The sequence below is a fragment of the Cimex lectularius genome, unplaced genomic scaffold, assembly GCF_000648675.2.
Source record: "Cimex lectularius strain Harlan isolate CLEC.00 unplaced genomic scaffold, Clec_2.1 scaffold59, whole genome shotgun sequence".
Lineage (NCBI taxonomy): Eukaryota > Metazoa > Arthropoda > Insecta > Hemiptera > Cimicidae > Cimex > Cimex lectularius.
The window spans coordinates 2,256,003-2,275,239 of NW_019392794.1; the positions used below are offsets into that span (position 1 = coordinate 2,256,003).

The 19,237-nt window shown below is 35.1% G+C and overlaps 1 protein-coding gene and 1 long non-coding RNA gene across 2 annotated transcripts in view; one reads left to right on the top strand and one right to left on the bottom strand.

Moving 5' to 3' along the window:
* Positions 1 to 19,237, top strand: part of LOC112127270 — a 121,251-nt gene that overhangs the window by 71,031 nt on the left and 30,983 nt on the right. The window lies entirely within an intron of this gene.
* Positions 1 to 19,237, bottom strand: part of LOC106661666 (nephrin) — a 257,075-nt gene that overhangs the window by 50,690 nt on the left and 187,148 nt on the right. The window contains exons 5-7 of the mRNA XM_024227934.1: positions 15,331 to 15,461; positions 5,734 to 5,893; positions 1,961 to 2,254 (exon numbers count right to left, since the gene is read on the bottom strand). Of these exons, the coding sequence (XP_024083702.1) occupies positions 1,961 to 2,254; positions 5,734 to 5,893; positions 15,331 to 15,461 (585 nt within the window). The remainder of the gene's footprint in view (positions 1 to 1,960; positions 2,255 to 5,733; positions 5,894 to 15,330; positions 15,462 to 19,237) is intronic.

Consider the following 19,237-nt stretch of genomic DNA (forward strand, 5'->3'; position numbering starts at 1 on the left):
CACTTTCACATAAGATAAATCGAATAATTTTACTTCATGAATGACATTGCGACGATGGTCTTTTAAAGGATAAAAAACTTGTTTGATCTAGATATAATCTAATAAATTTTGTAAGACGTAAAAAAATTTCATTGTAACACCGAATTTTATTTATTTTTCACACTTACATATATTAAGTCGTATAAATATTTTTGTAATAATTGATGTATCATTCACGACTAAAAAAGACAGTGAAAATAGATAGATCGCAGTTGATTTATCAGATCTTAATTTACATGATAATTGCAATATTTTCAGTTTATAAAAATTGAAAATAGTAGTTTTTCTAAGGTAAAGGTTACATAAAGTTCCAATTCCGTAAAAAATTTCTTAATTGTAGTACATTAGTATTACATTCTAACAATAGTAAAAGCGTGTAAAAATAGTGTAGTGGAAATGTACATGGATTATTAGAATGTACGTGTATTTTTGAATTTGTGTGTTTGTTATAGCATTTCCCAATCTGATCCACCTTAATTTTTTAGCTTTCGCGGTCCGCTTGACCAATTAATATATTACAATTAATTAAGGTTTTTAGTTGAGATAAAAAGTCAATGGCACGAGCGGGATTCGAACCCACGATCGTCGGCTGGATACGCCGCTGCTCTACCACTTGAGCTATCGTGACCTCGATCCACTCGGACACCAACGTCACATCTCAACCCCACCTTTTTTTTGAGTGGCAAAAAGGAGGGAAAATTCAAAAGGTGGGGTTGAGATGGGAAGTTAGTGTCCGAGTGGATCGAAGTCACAGTAGCTCAAGTGGTAGAGCAGCGGCGTATCTAGCCAAAGGACGTGGGTTCGAATCCCGCTCGTGACACTGAGTTTTTATCTCAACTAAAAACGTTAATTAATTAACTAATTTTTTATATGTGTGTGAACGTACATGCACTAATTAATTAAGCATTTAAAACGCTTTCAGCATGTCAAAATGGAGCATTTATTTTTATATATATATTTGACATGATTTCATGAATGCTTACTTTTTTAAAAGTTTTCCTACTCCCGAAGTAATATGTTCATATGTGAGACAAATGAAAGTATATATTAAAAAAAATGTTTTGCTATGGTTTATCATTAATTTTTGGGCTGGAGTCCCATTCTTTTATTATACCATGTTTGCGACATCGATTTGCGTTACTGCACATGGTTGTCTTAGGTTAAATGAGAAATGCTAAAATTGGTAGCATATTGGTTGGGAAGTTTAGGACAAGTTAGGTTAGGTAGGGTCAAGGTTATGTAAGATTGGTGTTATACAGAGGTTAGGATTAAGGTGAGGTTAAATTAATGATTAGAGTTAGGATTAGGGTTAGGTTTAGGTTAAAGTTAAAATAGGGTTAGGGTTAAGGGCTGTAAAGTTAAAATAGTAAGATTATAAATGCGTATATGCGCCTTAACTGTAACAGTCTACAGTAACAGGTCTAGGGTAGTAGAAGAGGGATCATCCTCGCATGGTTAATAGGTCATGAAATGTTGACACTTCCTTTTGGGCCAAGGAAGAGTAAATGGTTACTTCAAAACTCGCGTATGTGGAGAGAAACGTAGCTCGATGAAGGGTGTCATTCCTTAACTTCTCATAGAGAGCGTGTAGCACTCCCACCCGATATGAGAATAGGGTGTGGTGCCATGTTCCTATTTTTGTAGGAAACATTCGTATAATATTTGATATCTCGTATTTTGTACATATGACTATTGAATGTGTTTATTAACAGGGATTTGTAATATGAACATACGATAGTCATAATTATGATAGTGTAAATAGACTAATAACCTATATAACACACTAGGAAATGTAACATTCTGAAACCTCGTGTGTGGTCACATTTCTTGTTTTATTTAAATCCACAAAATAATATAATGTTCTAATGATAATAGAGAAATACATATTCTGTTGTATTCTATAAATTCTGACTAAACTTACCTGCAGCGATTATGTGGTAGACGCAGGGTACTCTTTGGTGACCAATGCGGTTGGTCGCCCAGCAAAGTAGGGTTCCATAGTCAAGTTCGGACATGGGTGTGTATGTGACCATACTCGAGGTGCCATGGCGTTCTATCCTCGTCGAGGCGACTTCCATGTTTTCGGCAGAATTGTTAAAAGTCCATCGAAACGTCACTTCGGCAGGATTCGAGTCGACTTCGCATGAGATATTAGCCTTTTCTTGCTTTGCCACGCCGTGCACTCTCGTCTGGTTGGGTTTGCAAGTCGGCGCGTCTGAAAATGTCAGATGAGATGAAATATGCGGGTTAAAAAAAAGTCGAGAGAACAAAGAGCTTAAAAGGCCGGAGGCTGAAGGGTCGTAAAAGGTTGTTGGGCTTCATTGTACTACCCTCTCGACATCCATCACTCAACGATTAGCAATGAGGTTAATGAACCGGGCGACACATGTCGAATCGTTCCGGCGAGCCGAAATACCAGCCGATTTCCCTACAAAGGATTGAAAATTGAAAATCCCTCGTCAATTTGCCTTTGTGCTAGAATGAACGTTTGGAACCGTCAGGTTTCACTACCAGCCACAAATGTAGTCGACTAGGTAACTTTTCCTTTTGTACTTTAATAACGCGACTCTGGTCGGAACAAATAAAAAACAAAAAACAACATGAATCTAGTTATTCCAAAAGTACAATGCAATACTTTAACGGTATGTTAACACTATTACTCCCCCGTATGTATTTTGCCTCAATGTGCTTGTTATACAAAGTAGTACCGTTGTTTAAAATGCCCTCAGGCACTCTGAATCACGTCTAGAAAGTTGGGCGACCGTGGGATTCAATGAACCGAGCATACCATTAATTCCATGGTAGTTCCATGGACATGTTCTTCGATATTACTCGCAAGAGTAATCAAAGTAAGTGTGTCAGATCGAGCCAACTGTCAGATGTTGGAATCTGCAATATCCTAACGTGTAATAATATAATAAAATGCCTCCCTGCCCATTAAAGATTAGAATATATTTGTTTTGTAAAAAACAGCATTACCTTTTAAAATAATAATATAGTTTGAACAAAAATTGAAACAAAAAACAGCAACCTATGCAAAACCCAAGCATGCTTCTATGCTGTTTCCTCCCTACCTGAAAGATCATAATATGAAATCGTGTTTTCTTTATTGAAGAACATTGGTATTTGACATACAAAAACCAGTATAATATTATGCAATGTACAACGAAATACAAGGATTAAAGCTCATATTTATTTATTCATGCAAAGAAATATGAAACTACGTTTTTTATATATAAATATATGCATTTTGTTTATGTTTAGAAGAATGTCGTTGGTATGTGTTTGTGTATACCTTAAAAATATAATTAATTAGCCTGTTTTTTTTACCAAGGTGTCAGGTATTAATTAAATATTAACTTTTCCGTTATAATTTATTTTCCCACTTGTTCTAAAGATCAGTCGCACAATTGTGTTTTTAAGTACTTAGAATTTCCTCTCAAAGTTAGTATATTTTTTTTATATAAATGAAAAAGATGATTATGGTGAAAGAATTAGTTCAAAATGTGTCGGTCGTATATTTCAACTAAGTTTGAAATATTCCACAATCGTGGAGTAGAGCTTTTCAAATTTTTTTCACCCATTCATGAGAAAAAGCAGATAATTTTTTAGTTTTATTAAGCGCTTTGCTTGTGTAAAAACGAGATATTTCAAACTTGTTTGGTTCTGCTTAGTAATAAAAACAAAAACAATGTTGGTAATTGTCTGAGTACTCGGAGACATCGGGCTGAAGGGCAACGAACGAGCGGACAAGCTGATCCAATCCGCTGATGATAAACGAGCAAAAAAGAATAACGTAAAAAAATGGCAGCGTTATCGCACTGGATCGGTTGAGAAATTACTAAACTTCTCTTGATGGTCAATAGGTTGCCTTCGTAAAGTCAAAATGGCAGAAGAAAGATCACCCTGACTCAGAATCGGCCATATACGGTTGTCACAACTACGCATACTTTTGGGCCAATGCTCGTGTATGTATCCGGCATGCAGAGCTAGATTATTTAACGTACCCTACCTAATTGAAAGTTGTCGTTCCTTGACGTGGTATATAGAAGCGATATAGGGACTCTAGTAGAAGATGGATTATCTTCACACGAGAAAAAATAGGTCATGCGAGGTGGACACCTGTACGCTTACTTTTGGACCGAAGCCTGTATATTTGTCCGGCATGTTGTGTTTGGTTGTCATTACTTTCTCTTGATAGAGAGCTTGAAAAAAATGCCACCCAATATGAAGATTGTGCTCCAGCTAATCTCTTTCATCACATGTTTCAATTTTTGAATGAAAAACGGGTATTCACTTTATTTAGATATTCTTTTTTATTGTACTTAATTTTCTTGTTATATAAGGTTTGGTAAGAGATAAATTGTGTTAACCGTTTTGTGACGTTGTTCTTTCAATAAGGGTACGACACTTCCAAAACTGGGGGATAGGAAAGGAATCGGAAGTGAACCAATAAATTAAAAAGATAGGATACGGGGAACGGTAAAATAAAACAAATAAAAGGACACTTGTTGAAACCAAATTAAACTTAAAACGAAATATATTTACAAAACGTATATAGAAGGCAAACCCAAAATTGTAACATAGGATGAATAAAATCTTTTAATTATTCCACACTTTACCTTCCACCTGTAGCCATACAACCACACAAGTCGCTCAACTCATCCTCGTGAGAACTAAATTTTTATACAATTTAATGTAAATATTGGCGTTAGCTCGATAGGTTTCGAATCTGGAACATATCTGATCTGTTTTTTCCAGTTCAAATTGAATATCTCCCCTCCTCCGACCTTCCCCCAACTCAGCATTATAACACGTGCCCCATTTACCATTCGGAATATCTCCGAAACTGTCGTCCCCAAGTTGTAAGGGGTGAAAGTTTCGTGAGAATGTATTTCTAAGCGTGAATGTGTGTGAAAAGTATAAAATTGTAGATGGCGAAATGTCAAGCAACGCATCAGTTCTAAATTAGGCTAGTTCGTGTATGTTTATTTGTTTATAAGTTAAAGGGTGATGGAGACGAGACCACTCCACTACCTTACTTGAGTGAATGCTAGGTAAATAAGAAAGAATCGATGCGTCCCATATAATTGGAATGTGTTATTCCTTGGCTCCGTATAGAGAGCGTGTATGAATGCCACGCGATATGACAGTTGAGTACTATATGACTACTATGTGGATAGTTCCTTCCTCTTTTTGAAAGAAACACGGCCATTTTATTAAGATATGTCGTGGTTTTTATGCTCGTGCTTTTATTTAGAATGTATTTATTAGCGTGTATGTATCATGGCGGAATATTGAAGTGAATGAGTGGGTAAGTTAAAATACAGCATGCGTAACTACCTGTGTTTGGGTGGGCGGTGGTATAAATAAGACTAAACCACCAAGACAAACCAGTCGTGAAGGTTTAGCATATATAATCATAGAAAAATATTTGCATGCATATTTTTGGTAAACATAAAAAGAAAGATAAAATGAATTGTAAACAAAAGAAAAAATGAATATTGCAACATGGTTATTGTTTACGTGCAAATTATCATTAAAAAAATCAATTTATTGAGCTATTTGGATTTTCGAAATTTTTTGCAGGTTATCGTATAAATTACTTTATGTTTTATGTTTATTTGTTACAAAATTTTGTAATTTATTTTTGAGGGTTTGATTTACGTATTGAGCATATGTTTAATAACTTACACATGACGTTGAGGTAAAAGGGCTTGCTTTCCCCGTCTCCCTCCGTGTTGAAACCGACGCAGGTGTAATTTCCGGCACTTGACCTGCTCACACCTTGAAGCACCAAGCTCTGATTGCTGATGATTACTCCTTGTCCCACGTTGTGATTAAGCATCCGTCCCTGGAAATTGAAATCAGCTTGGTTAGTGGAATGTGACCTGTTATAAGGGATAAGAAAAGATCACAGAAAAGGGTTTTAAAAGTTTTAGAAAAGACCTGTTAATACGAGGAAGTACTTGAGAAATTTCAAAAGGCTTTTTAACTCCGGTTTTATGTTATTAAGTCCGACAAGTGGACTTAAAACTAATTTCTCGCTGAGCACTCAACACATATGTAATGAATAAGGCGACATAAATGGTGAGATATGAACAAAACATTTATAAGAAACCGATTAAAACATAAATAAAAAAAGAGTTATAAAGATAAAACAGAAACATTTTGCGTTTTTGGTATTTTTTCAGTAGTCGTACAATTTTTTTCGGATGTTTAAGCACTAGAAGTTAATAAGTGTGTCCAAACTTATCACGTTGGTCAAATCTACGTTCTTATCTGCCTGTTATGAGGTGAATGAATAATTCCAAACATTGCAGCGCACCGAAGTGCCTCGGATGTAGCTTAATGTGCAAAAAAGTCCCTCTGCCATCCCCACCGTTAATTAATTATCCGATAGTTTTTAAAGAAATGGCAACAAGTGCGCAAACAAGCGGAAAAAATCCAATTTGTTACTCTGTCCGACGTCCATCTCTGGAAAACGGGGCTTGTAATTAAAAGTCGACGGATTATCCATTCCTCCAATGGCCTCGCAATTTGTTATCCATTAAAAACAGCTCGCTCCCTGGCTTTTAAAGGTTGACGTCTTTCATTTTTTCACCTCTTTCTTGAGATATTTTTTTTGGATATTTGCCTCCTTTAGCAGATACCTCGTCAACTTTTTTTTTCTTTAAAAAAAGATAAGATTAAATTACAATAGAACGAGCTAAGTATCCTGTATCAACCTATACAAAAACCTTTTTATTCAAAAAAGGTTTAAATAATGTTTTTGATGGTATTTATTTTCCTTTTTCAAAATTTATGAAAAAAACACACAAGCCACTATTGTATTTTATGATAAGTGAAAACTTCATTGTTTTCCTCTTAATCAGAGGATTTTTAATGAAAAAATATAATACTAGGATCTTGTTGGGAAAGAAGTATTCAGTTATTAATCTTCTAAACTATAAGTAAATTCTCTAATTTCGTGGTCCGCTTGACCAATTAATATATTACAATTAATTAAGGTTTTTAGCTGATAAAAAAGTTGAGAAAACTCAAAAGGTGGGGTTGAGATAGGAAGTTGATATCCGAGAGGATCGAGGTCATGATAGCTCAAGTGGTAGAGCACCGGCGTATCTAGCCGAAGATCGTGGGTTCGAATCCCGCTCGTGTTATTGACTTTTTTATCTCAACTAAAAACCTTAATTAATTGTAATATATTAATTGGACAAGCGGACCACGAAATTAGTATTTAATTAATTTTCTAAAAATTAAAAAAGGAAGTGGACTGCACTTTACACCATGACAAGTTTTAGATTTCCACTGTAAATCTGAATATGCCTCTGTTTTAATACCCCATGCAGAATAGTGAAGGCTTTGGTTCATATAATTTGTCCCTGTCTTAAGTAAAAGTACAATATACTTTTGTGAAGGTGTGTGGGGTTTTGGCTTTGATGTTTTAATATTACATGTAGGGCTTTAGGACTAATTTTACTCTTTTGGCATAAAGTAATGCCTCCTTGTTTGCTAGTAAAAAGTAAAATTAAGTAAAGTAATACCTGTCATACAAAAAGGCTTAATGTCTACTTATCCTTGGGTGTTGCGGGCAAAAAACCAAACAACATAAAATTCTTTTTTTTTTTTCAAACTATTCTCAATTAAAAATTTTTAGGCTGGACCCAGAATACCAAGCATAGCATATATGAGCCGGAGGTCCTAAATAGTCAGAGGTTTTTTTTCTGAGTATGAATTGATAATAGAGTTTATGTTCTGTATTGACTGCTCTTATCCAAGTTTTATTTTATGATCCGGCTTTGTATGATGATTGTGAGATAAATATTGTACCGTAAAAGATTTACTGTAATCGGAGTAAACACAAAATGCAATAATCAATTACATTGTTTTGTATTATACTTAGGCCTGTTGTGAGACTAAAAGGAAAATTAATGTACATATAAATAAAAAATATTTAGGAAGAATAAATGCCTTTCCTTAAGATACAATTAGAATGAATATACTCCTTTAGGTCAGCGTATTTTTTTTATTAGAAGATAAACTAAAATAATGTAATTTATCATCGTCGACCGAAATTTGCACCAGGCTGAATCTCGCTTAATGAGCTACATCAGTTGCTAGTCGAGGTTATTTGTGGACATTGTTGCAAAGTTTTGAAACAAGTGAAACAATTATTTTACCATTAATTCAAATTAGAAATAAATTTCTTGGTTTTTGGTTGAGGAAGTGGGAGAAGATTTAATTTTTCCGAAAAACAATATTCGAAAACAGTTTTTCTTACAAATAACTTGAGAACAGTTGTTCCAAATTAAAGCCGTATACACCGCTGAATTCGGCGTGACAAAACTTTTCAAAATTGTAAATTGATGACTATTAAATGTATTATAATTGTATTAATTAAGTAAATAAAGCGAATGAAGTCTCTAATTTTGAATGTGGCATTTATGGTTTGGTTAAGTAAAAACGTTAACAAATAAACAAATGAGGGCAAACATAGTTCTTTAATATGAAGTTGACAATTTAGCAGCATTATTATTTTTTTAATAAAAAATTGATTACAATTTTTGAGCTTTCCTTTAATTACTCGTGAATTTTGTAGTTAAAATATGAAGTTGTTTGAACTTCATATGAAGTTTTTGCCATGTTTAATATAAAATCATTCAATAACACAATATGCATGGTAATAATTGTACAAGTAATAGTAAATACGAATTACTTTCTCTTTAATTTCAAACCGATTTATTAATTTTGAGAATTTCCGAAGTAGTATTCTCAATGGTGAAGATAACAGGGCTAGAGATAAAAGAAGATCATCTTTCAGCAGCACGCCAGAGGGAAAAATTCACGGAAACTGCCCTAAATGTCTGGTAGAACAAGTTGATCAAATCATGGATAGAAAGAAATAAGCAATAATAAAAAAATAAAAATAAAAGTAATAATAAAGGGCTGTTTATTTGAAACTATTCAATCTTAAATGCAAATGTCCTCATAGAGGAAAGGCATGTAAGAACATGGGTGTAGGTGTCAACCGGAACAAAATCACATTAATATCTTTCACAAAGAGACGGTTGCTTAACCTAAAAGCAGCCTTTTGAAAGCATACAAATATAATTTTATCCAGGAAAAAGAATTAGCTAAGAATAACATTAGATCAAAAGCTTTTCTGGAAAAAAAATACAAACAGAAATAATTGAATAAGCGAAGGCTATAGTGTGGTGTAAACATTTTTAGTAAAAATGGGGTATAAAACCAAAAATAGCCTGACCGCTATGTACAACGATTACACCTGTGGTGACATGAGAAAATAAGATATAAGGTCCGGGACAAAAGCCCACCCAATATTTTTTCTCTTAATCAATTTTAACCATTGATATAATTTTTTTTATTAATATGTAGTGTATTTTGAACCGATTTTCTCCCTTAGGAATTGAAAAAAAAATTTGTAAGAATTAATAACTAATACTAGATTTGGAGTGAGACAAAAAGATAGCACAGTGAATAATAATAATAATAAAATTCTTTATTAAAACACAATTAAAATAACACAAATTAAATTTAATATCGTGTATATGCACCACCTTTTTCTAATGCAGCAATCATACGATTTAAAAGCGAGTCAAAATGACGACGAATCATCTCTTGTGGAAGTTTGGCCCACTCCTCCTGAATTGTTTTTTTGAATTCTTCAACGCCCTGAAATTGTCGGCTACCGCTGTAAACACTCCTAGCAAGATGTCCCATATATTTTCGATGATATTAAAATCCGAGGAACTAGCCGGCCAATCTATAATTCTGATCCTTTCTTTTCTAAAAAATTCTTTTGCAACTTTTGCCGTGTGAACTGGAGGATTATCTTGCTGAAAAATTACGTTCTCTTTAGGAACAAGTTCAAAATATTTTTTTAATTGGTTTTCTAACAAATTAACATATTTTTGGCTGTTCATTTGACCAGAAATAAACACAATATCAGTTTTGTGATCATAGCGAATACCACCCCATATCATGACGCTGCCTCCTCCCATTTGCCTCTTGGAAAACACTCTCTCTTCTTTCCGTAAGTCATGGTAATAGTGAGCCCAGCCATCGAGAGATTGAATTTTTTTTCATCGGTGAACAGGACATCCTTCCATTCGTCTTTCCATTGGACATGTCCTTTCTTCTTTCTTTATACGCCGTGCTTAGAGGTGGAATGCCTTTCATTTTCATTCTTTTGATGTGAGGAACTGCACGATTGATCCTTTGGACGTTTTTCACATTCGTCACTACACCAGCTCTCGCAGCAATTTGACGGGCCGTTAAAGTTGAGTTGGATGCAACCCTTAAAATTGCCCTTTTTTGCCTTGTTGTTAAGGCCGGTGGTCTTCTAGGAGATTTCTTCGTCCCATAGATTTCTGGAGACTTCAAAAAATTTAAAATTACTTTCCTACTCCTACCGGTATTTTTTGAAATACTGAAAATACAAAATCCTCGATTTTTCATTCGCTGAATGATATTTTTTCAGCTGGTGTTAATGGTTTTGCTCGTCCCATCGCACTAATATAAATGCAGATACTGAACTGAATTACCTTGTTTACTCAGAGGGATTTGGTTTTGTTTGTAAATAAACAACAAGTGTGCTACCTTTTTGTCTCACCCTAAATCAAGTATTATTCATTAATTCTTACAAAGTATTTTTTTTCAGTTCCTAATGGAGAAAATCGGTTCAAAATAAATACAAAAAGTTATATCAATAAAAAAATTATATCAATGGTTAAAATTGATTAAGAGAAAAAATATTGGGTGGGCTATCTTTTTGGATCAATTAAAAAACTCTATGATTAACATCAGCAATAGATGTGATACTGGGATTGCTGCCATTGCATACATAAATCCAGAGGATGGCATGCGACAGTCCAAGCAGATTCTTAGGAAAAAGTAAAATAAAACCCGATCTAAGAATAAGCCATCATCAAATTTAAAAAAAAATCAAATAAATGAGATACAAAAATGTCTGACAAAATGAAATTAGTGAATTAAAAATAACGACAAGGATGAAAGTATAAAACACTTGAAATATTAGATTGGATCTAACATGGAACGTGGAGTGTTGGCAGAAGTCAAAGACTGAAATTTTGACTTAGCAAAATTTCTAGGTCCTCTAAGTCCAAACTAACCCCACGATAAATTTTCCATACTGTGAGCCATGCAATAGAACTCTGTACAAAAGGACTACTTACAAAAAAGGATTAAATAGTACAGGATGATATTATCAGACAGCCAATTGTACGAAAAGCCTTAATGTTCCACTTTTAATTCAAAGCTCGTTTGGGAATGTTTAATATATTTTCAGCTCCTGGGAAAACGAAACCAGGTACAAAAAGTGGGTATCGGGACACGAAGGGATTGAAGGCAACGAATAAGCTGACAAAGTTGTAAAAGGAGGACCTGGCCTCACACCCTTTGAACCAAAACCGCAAATTGGTAACCTCAAAGGCATGCTGAAAGAGGATGTGAACCGTTTGATTCCAGAAAGTACAAAACAATCAAAGTATTTTTCATTCTCAGGATCTCAACCAGGAAAACAATAATCTACCACACTTTCAGTGGCAAGAATTAAGGAAAATAAAACATCTTTATACTCGCCATTTTGATTTAATTACCACCTTAAAAATGAGAAAGCTGAGACTGTCGTGAAGAGTATGAAATGTCAAAACATGTCCTGTGACTCTAAAGCCTCTTCGGCCTCTTTTTAGGTTAGAAAATAATGAAGGGTTCCTAAGAGATCTAAGACAAATTGGAAGAAAGGTAGACTTTGGTCACCGGTGTTCCCAAAGAAGAAGAAAAAGGAAAAAACATTCAGCAGTAGATTGCACTTTAATTAACTGTAAATACTGAGCTGATTGGCCATATATGTATATTTTTTGAGGAGCTGAGTAATGGGCTCGGGACCAGAAACCTTCAGAACCCCAAAGCGCCCCAGCCCGGCAGCGGGCATCCCGATCCCTCTCTTACCAATATATCCTGATTAGACTTGTATAATATAATTAGTATTACAATGTTTGTTAATGAAAAAATTATATTTCTTGCCCAATATAAAAACAGGACATACATATTATTGATTTTTGTAGTAATGTTGAATTAAATTACGACGGGGAAGCATTATAGTCTGTTGAGTGAGCCGGCTTTGACCACCGTGTGTATTTCTTTATTATTAAATTTAATCCTCACGGACCCCCGAATTGCGGCCAATGGAAACAGAACCTCCCTCTGGTCTGGGTTTGCTTAACCGGAAATAGATTTATTGCTTGTAAATACAACTTTGCACAAGTGAAAAGCCAGATATTTTTGAAAGCCAATTCACTTTTATAAACTTTATGACATTTCTAAAACACTTTGGCTTATTAATGAATGCCGTCAACACGCCCAGGGTTCGCTGTTGGCTCGCGATAGCACGCGTTCCATTTATCTTTTTTTTCCTCTTCATTTTAGGTCATTTTTAACTCTCAAAATATTCATATATCCAATGATTAATTATCAAATGTAAAGACTACTTTAAAGAATTTATAAAAATAAATATTATAAATAAAAAAGATGATCTATTGTGAAAATTCAATGACAGCAGTGTTGTTAGAAGTAAAGAATTGTTGTTGGATCCATTTTGTCTAATTTTATTTTATCAACTATCACCGTAAGATAGTCAATTAATAAATGATAAATTAAACCCCAATGCACAAAAACGATAAACTATTATTTAAAACCATTACAGTTCGTGGTCCGATTGACCAATTAACTTTTTTCAGTTAATTAATCTTAATGAAAAGTATTGGTTGAGATGAAAAAGTAAGTGTTATGAGCGTGATTCGAACCCATGATCTTCGGCTAAATACGCCGCTGCTCTACCACTTGAGCTATCGTGATCACGATATCTAATGAATTTAATAAGTTAAAAGAAGTGCATCTTCACTAAAGCTCTCCGTGGCCATTTCATTTGTCGCCGAGAATCAAATAGATTACACGACATTTGAAAAATGGCAAAAGGAGGGAAAAGTCGAAAGGTTGGGTTGAGATGGGAACTTAGTGTCCGAGTGGATCGAGGTCACGATAGCTCAAGTGGTAGAACAGCGGCGTATTTAGTCGAAGGTCGTGGGTTCGAATCCCGCTCGGGACACTGACTTTTTTATCTCAACCAATAACTTTCATACATTTTAATTATTTAAAACGTTTACCACTTGCAAAACCTGGTTAGTAAATCATGATATTTCCTATTTTCGCTGATGTTTTTGGCTACACTGCGTCTATTTACATCCTGAAAAGAATTCTTTCGATTTTTAACTGTAATTGCTTAAATGTCAGTTCAAACAAACTTGAGAAAATTCAACCACTTCGGTAGGAAAAAAACAGCATGTTTTCCGAAAATATAAATAGAATTGGGTTACGCTTATTGGTCGCGGCGCGTAAGGATGAAAACGGCAGTACCCTCGCGACCTGTTAGGCACTGAGACTATCCTAAAAGAGCAGGTTTTATTTTTTAAATTTATATATTTACATAGTGATAAAAAGGAAAATCACATAAATCTTGATGAAGGAGTTTTGTTTCTTGAAAGCTCGACGAAATGTTTTTCTTTCTAATTGTCCTTAGTCCTGTTTTTTATCATAAAATTTAAATGAAGGGCTTATGAAAAAAATAAACGATAATAACAATTGCATTGAGATAATTGGTATAGTAAGGTTCTTTTAAAAAGCAATGTAGCATAATAGGTCACGCCGAATTTTTGGGATTATCGTGTATCTTAGTTGTACGCTTTTTTTGAATAACTTCTATATAAAAGATCAAGGATAAGGATAATTTTCCAATTACTTAATGTTTTTAGTTGAGATAAAAAAGTCAGTGTCACGAGCGGGATTCGAACCCACGTCCTACGGCTAGATATGCCGCTACTCTACCACTTGAGCTAACGTGACTTCGATCCACTCGGACTCCAACTTTTGAATTTTACCTCCTTTTTGAGGATAAAGGTTGAGAATGAAAAACACTCAGTTCTTTCGTCAAGATATCGAAAATTATATTTCTTTCATCAAGACTTAGGATTTTTTGAACGAGAACATTTGTAAGTGTAAATTGCAGGATGCTCTGTAAATTTTAATCTCAAAATACAATAATATGTACTCAAATCATAATAGCTAACACAATTTACAAAAACGTTCTCGCTTTTGATGATAGATGTTTTCTCTCTCGCTTAGAATTAGGCCTCGGCTTTATTTTCGGCGAAATTTCTTTCCTCTCTCTCCCTCTTCAGACCACCGGGTGGAAACCCAATTTTCCGGATGTCACTTGGACGTTTAATGAAGATATATTGGCTTCTTTAGAATATTATTACCTCCACGTGAAGTGGAGGACGGCAATTAAAAACTAAATGGGTCGGGAGTGCTTTTATAGCCTGGTAATTGACGACGAGAATCAGACCTAATTGCAAAATTAGCGTTACCTTCACGCTCTACCCAGTTCCAACTTTCCGGTCCACCGTTCTTCTCTTTAAAATTGCCTACTCACTTTGTTCCTGTTTGTGTCCTTTTTATATTTTCCTTTAATTGCCGGATGGCATTCAAGTCTTATTTCTTGAAAGGAAAGCCTTCTCTTATTGCAAATTTAAAAGCAAATGGTATCACGTTGTGTTATATCAAGGCAAACGATGTTTCATTCAACCATTCAACATATAATTTATTATAGCATGATAACTTATGAATTTCGTTCCAAGCAAAAACACGAAAAAGAAAATTTAAAAAAAGTCACACGCAAAAAAGTAAAATATATTTTTAATAGAAGTTATGGAGAATGTTTTATTTGCATCGAAGTTTCATGAATACAATCTAGTGAGTCTTGAAACACGTTTTTTGTGTACTTGAAAGGTATAGAAATGAAATTGAAAAAGGTCAATCATGTTTGATATTTATATAACAAAAAAATATTGTTTGGCTTGCCTGCGTTTGATATCATTCAGTTGCCAATGTTCTTTTTTTATAATTCTGACGATCAATTGGTCAGCTCTTTTGTTTAAATTTGGTATCAACGTTTTCAACTCTATTTGTTCAAATCGCCATAAATCAGGGCTGGTTATTAATCATTGAAAGGGTTAAAAAGTTATTCACTGGGCAAGTGATGAATTGTCCGACAGCAGAAAAAGTGCCCCCTAATAAAATCACACTTGTAGATGTGTGTTGTCACATAGATAACATAGCCTTTTTTGAATATTACACCGTTCACTATAATTAATCGATTAATTTACTGATATTTATAAAACATATGTTACTTACGTTGTGCCTCCATTCGACTTTGTAAACGCTAGGCTCAGCTTTGACCATGCAGTCGAAGTACACGTCGGTACCTTCTCGGATCGCGTCAGGCCTGAGGGAAGTCCCCAGGGAAATATTTGTCTCCGGTATGTCTGAAACAAAATTTCATTCATTACAACCTGCCATCTGCTATAAGGACAAATACATATTTATTGTTGAAACATTTGATTAATATATTCCTGAAAACGGCAGAAATGAGCAACCCCAGAAAGACTTCTTTTTGGGGGTCTATTATTTCTGAACCAGTCACTTTGATCTTCCTGTTCAAACTGTTTTTTCGTTTTAATCTTTAGCCATAAACAGTGGAATGTCGTACGTTATTTGTCCGGTGCGTTCTATTGAAATGGGAAAAGACGGGTTACAGATGAAAATATTACCTACCGACCACTGATGATGGTGAAAAGTCTGACAAATCAAAAGTTGCAGGTCAACTGGCTGCTTCGGTAATCGAGAAGCGTTCTCTACAACGCATCCCACATGTACTCAATGGGAATGAGGTCTGTACAAAATGGGGAAAGGGGCAATGGGAAATTGTGAAAAATTGATGAACACCTCGGCCTCTGTGAGGTCTGCATTGTCAACAAGAAATCAAAAATCCCAACCCCAAACCAGATCCAACGAGATCCCTGTTTCTTCGATAAAATCGAGAGAACGGACTGCGGTGAGGTTACCTTCAACAATATGGAGTCCAGTTCGTCCTCCAGGGTAAATCCCAGTCCAGACCATTACACCGCCTCCTCCAAACTGCACCGAATGGAGCACGAACTTGTGCATTGTACGTATCCCCTGTTCTCGGTAGACTCTTCGTCGCTATCACTATTCAGACAGAAACGGGACTAATCAGTAAACCTAGTGCTCGCTGCACCATATTCTCCTGAATTGCTTGTTGTTGAGCGAGAGGGGCATAAGATGTGAGGCCAACTTCCCACATACGATTGCAGTAATGACAATACATATTTCTGTCCTCCTTTAGCGTGGTAATGCGTTGAGATGCACTATTGGCACTTCGGAATCGGACCAAAGCCCGGGAGACCACGTTCTGGGAAACGCCAACTGCCTCTACAAAATCCACTTGCCGGTAACCTCGATGGTTCATTCTCACAATAATAATGTGAACTGGTTCGAGATGTAGTCTTTCCATGGTTAAAGAGAATACAACTGGATTGAAACGAAGAAAAGACGAGAAAAGGTGTTTGTTTATAAAATGATTAAACTTCATGTTTACTGTTCTTAAGTAAATACGTTATTAAAAATTTCAATTATTTAAGGTTTTTAGTTGAGATAAAAAAGTCAATGGCACGAGCGGGATTCGAACCCACGATCATCGGCTAGATACGCCGCTGCTGTACCACTTGAGCTATCGTGACCTCGATCCACTCGGAAACCAACCTCCAATCTCAACCGCACCTTTTGAATTTTCCCTCCTTTTTGCCATTTTCAAACCAAATTTAAAAGGTGCGGTTGAGATGGGAAGTTAGTGTCTGAGTGGATCGAGGTCACGATAGCTCAAGTGGTAGAGCAGCGGCGTATCTAGCCGAAGATCGTGGGTTCGAATCCCACTTGTGCCATTGACTTTTTTATCTCAACTAAAAACCTTAATTAATTGTAATAGTTCAGTGTGTTGGCCAAATCCAACTCCTAACCCTAANCGAATCCCGCTCGTGCCATTGACTTTTTATCTCAACTAAAAACCTTAATTAATTGTAATATATTAATTGGTCAAGCGGACCACGAAATTAGTGAAGTTATTGCAAATTATGACATTTCTTTCTTTTTGGTTTGAATTTTCTATTTTTTTAATCAACAATAACAAGAATATTCCTGTTAATTTAATTGACATTAAAATAATAAGAATAAACAAATATCCCCATTCATTTTTGAGCAGTTTAGCTACACATATGTCCTTGAACATGTATGTTCAAATTAATTTGCAATGAAGATTTGCAGATTGTATTAAATAAAATCAAATTAAAAAAGAAAAATAGGTTATCTGAATAACAAGTATAATCCGTATTAACTGCGATCCCTTTTTCTCTGTATGCTGCAACTCTGCTGTATCGTATTTTGATTTGAACCCTATCCAGACGAAGTTCTACACTAAGCCTAATTGAAACTTTTTATGGTAGGCTGTTGGAGCCTATACGTGCGTTAGCCTGTGAATTGTGGATATAGCTTTTTCAAGGATGAAGTATGTAGTGGTGATCGATCCAAGGGAACTTCAAGGACAGCACTGGTGTTAAAAGTCGTAGCATTGCTTTCTTCATGGTAGCAAAAATAGGTCTATTTGTCAAATGATTCTATTCTGATGAGATGAGGTGTAACAGGTGGCCCTGAATGGACAGTTTGGCAAAGAAATACTAAGATTTAGTTCAGATGTAATTTTAGAGTCTTGGATAGAAGATATTTAATTGGCATAGTTGATTGTGATTAATGAAAAAAGACGAATTTTTTCGGTACAAAATGGAGTTATGAGTTGTTGTCTCTGAAAATGTTAGTACAAGAATTAACATGGCAAATAAAAACTTTTTTTTTTCTATAGACTGAACCGTAGTGTTCCAAATGACCTGCCAATATTTGAAAAACTCTTCAACGACGATTGTACCCGGGGGGCGTTTCCCATAACGATGTGTCAACCGGTAGACGTGCATCGACCGGGTCTGGAGGGAAAATACAGGGAAAGCAAGTCCCGGCGGATAAGGATAGAAGGAAATCAAGGGCCCTGCTCCGGGAGGGAGGCTCGCGTTCCGGCAAGAATTCTCCAGAACAAAATCAATCGGGGAAATGGTGCGAAGCAATTCCCTTTGTAGCGAAAAACGGTGGGGGGGGGTGAATTCATTTTCGATATCATCGGTCGCAATTATATCCATTTAGGGAAATATTCGACTGCTAAGACACTGTGAGTTGTTTTTATTTCGTTTTTTTTTTCTGGAAAAAATACTTTATACATGAAATTTTGGTTATGATGGGGGATGTAATTTTTGTTATTCTCCTTCATGACTGACGGTTATTTTTGTATCATTTCTTAGTTCTGTTCTGTAGGTTTAGGCTCTTTTTGAAAGTCTTCAGTGACTTTTATCTTTTGGCTGTAGTCAAGCTGGATCCTTTTAAAACTTAATAATTTAAAAACTTAAACTTTAAACTTAACAATTTATTTTTATTTTTCTGTTATTTATGCTAGTGAATGGTTCGAGAAAGGTTTTTAAAGCAAAAATTTAAACTATTGTATCTAACAAAGTGGAAGAAAACATGAACCCAGGATGAAAGCGGTGAATCCTAAAATGATTGTTGACATATGTGTAAACGTAGCACGTGCAAAGCTTTTCAGGCAGCAGGTTCTTTCAAGCATCCGAAGCATCTTCTGAAGCGTTGGGTCAAACGAATCTGTCTCTTAACATAAAAAGTAGATCTATTTTAACAACTCCAACGCCGTAAAACGACGGTTTGTGCCTGGACGACCAACTCTTGTTGTTCCAAAGCGAGAAACGTTTGCCACGAAGGTCTTGTGCGTTTTATGGAATTTCAAATGGGTCATTCACTTCCAGTGGATTCTTGTCTGTGAACAATAAAAGCCGAAACTTTCCAGCTTTACTTGACAGTGCACGTTCATACTATAAACAAATGCAGGATGACAAAACAAAATGAAAAGAAAACACGAATTAATAGACTATTAATAACTAAAGTATTTTTTTCTGTACGCGTTAGTAGTTTAGACAATAAAAAGAAATCATTCTTCTTCTTTTATATTCTACAGAAATTTCATTGTCCTATTCATTAATAATTCTACCAACTGATTTTTTTAAATTACAATTAGTTTTTAGAAAAAAAGGAAAGTTAAAAGAGTCCACCAAAATAAGATTGATGATAAGCC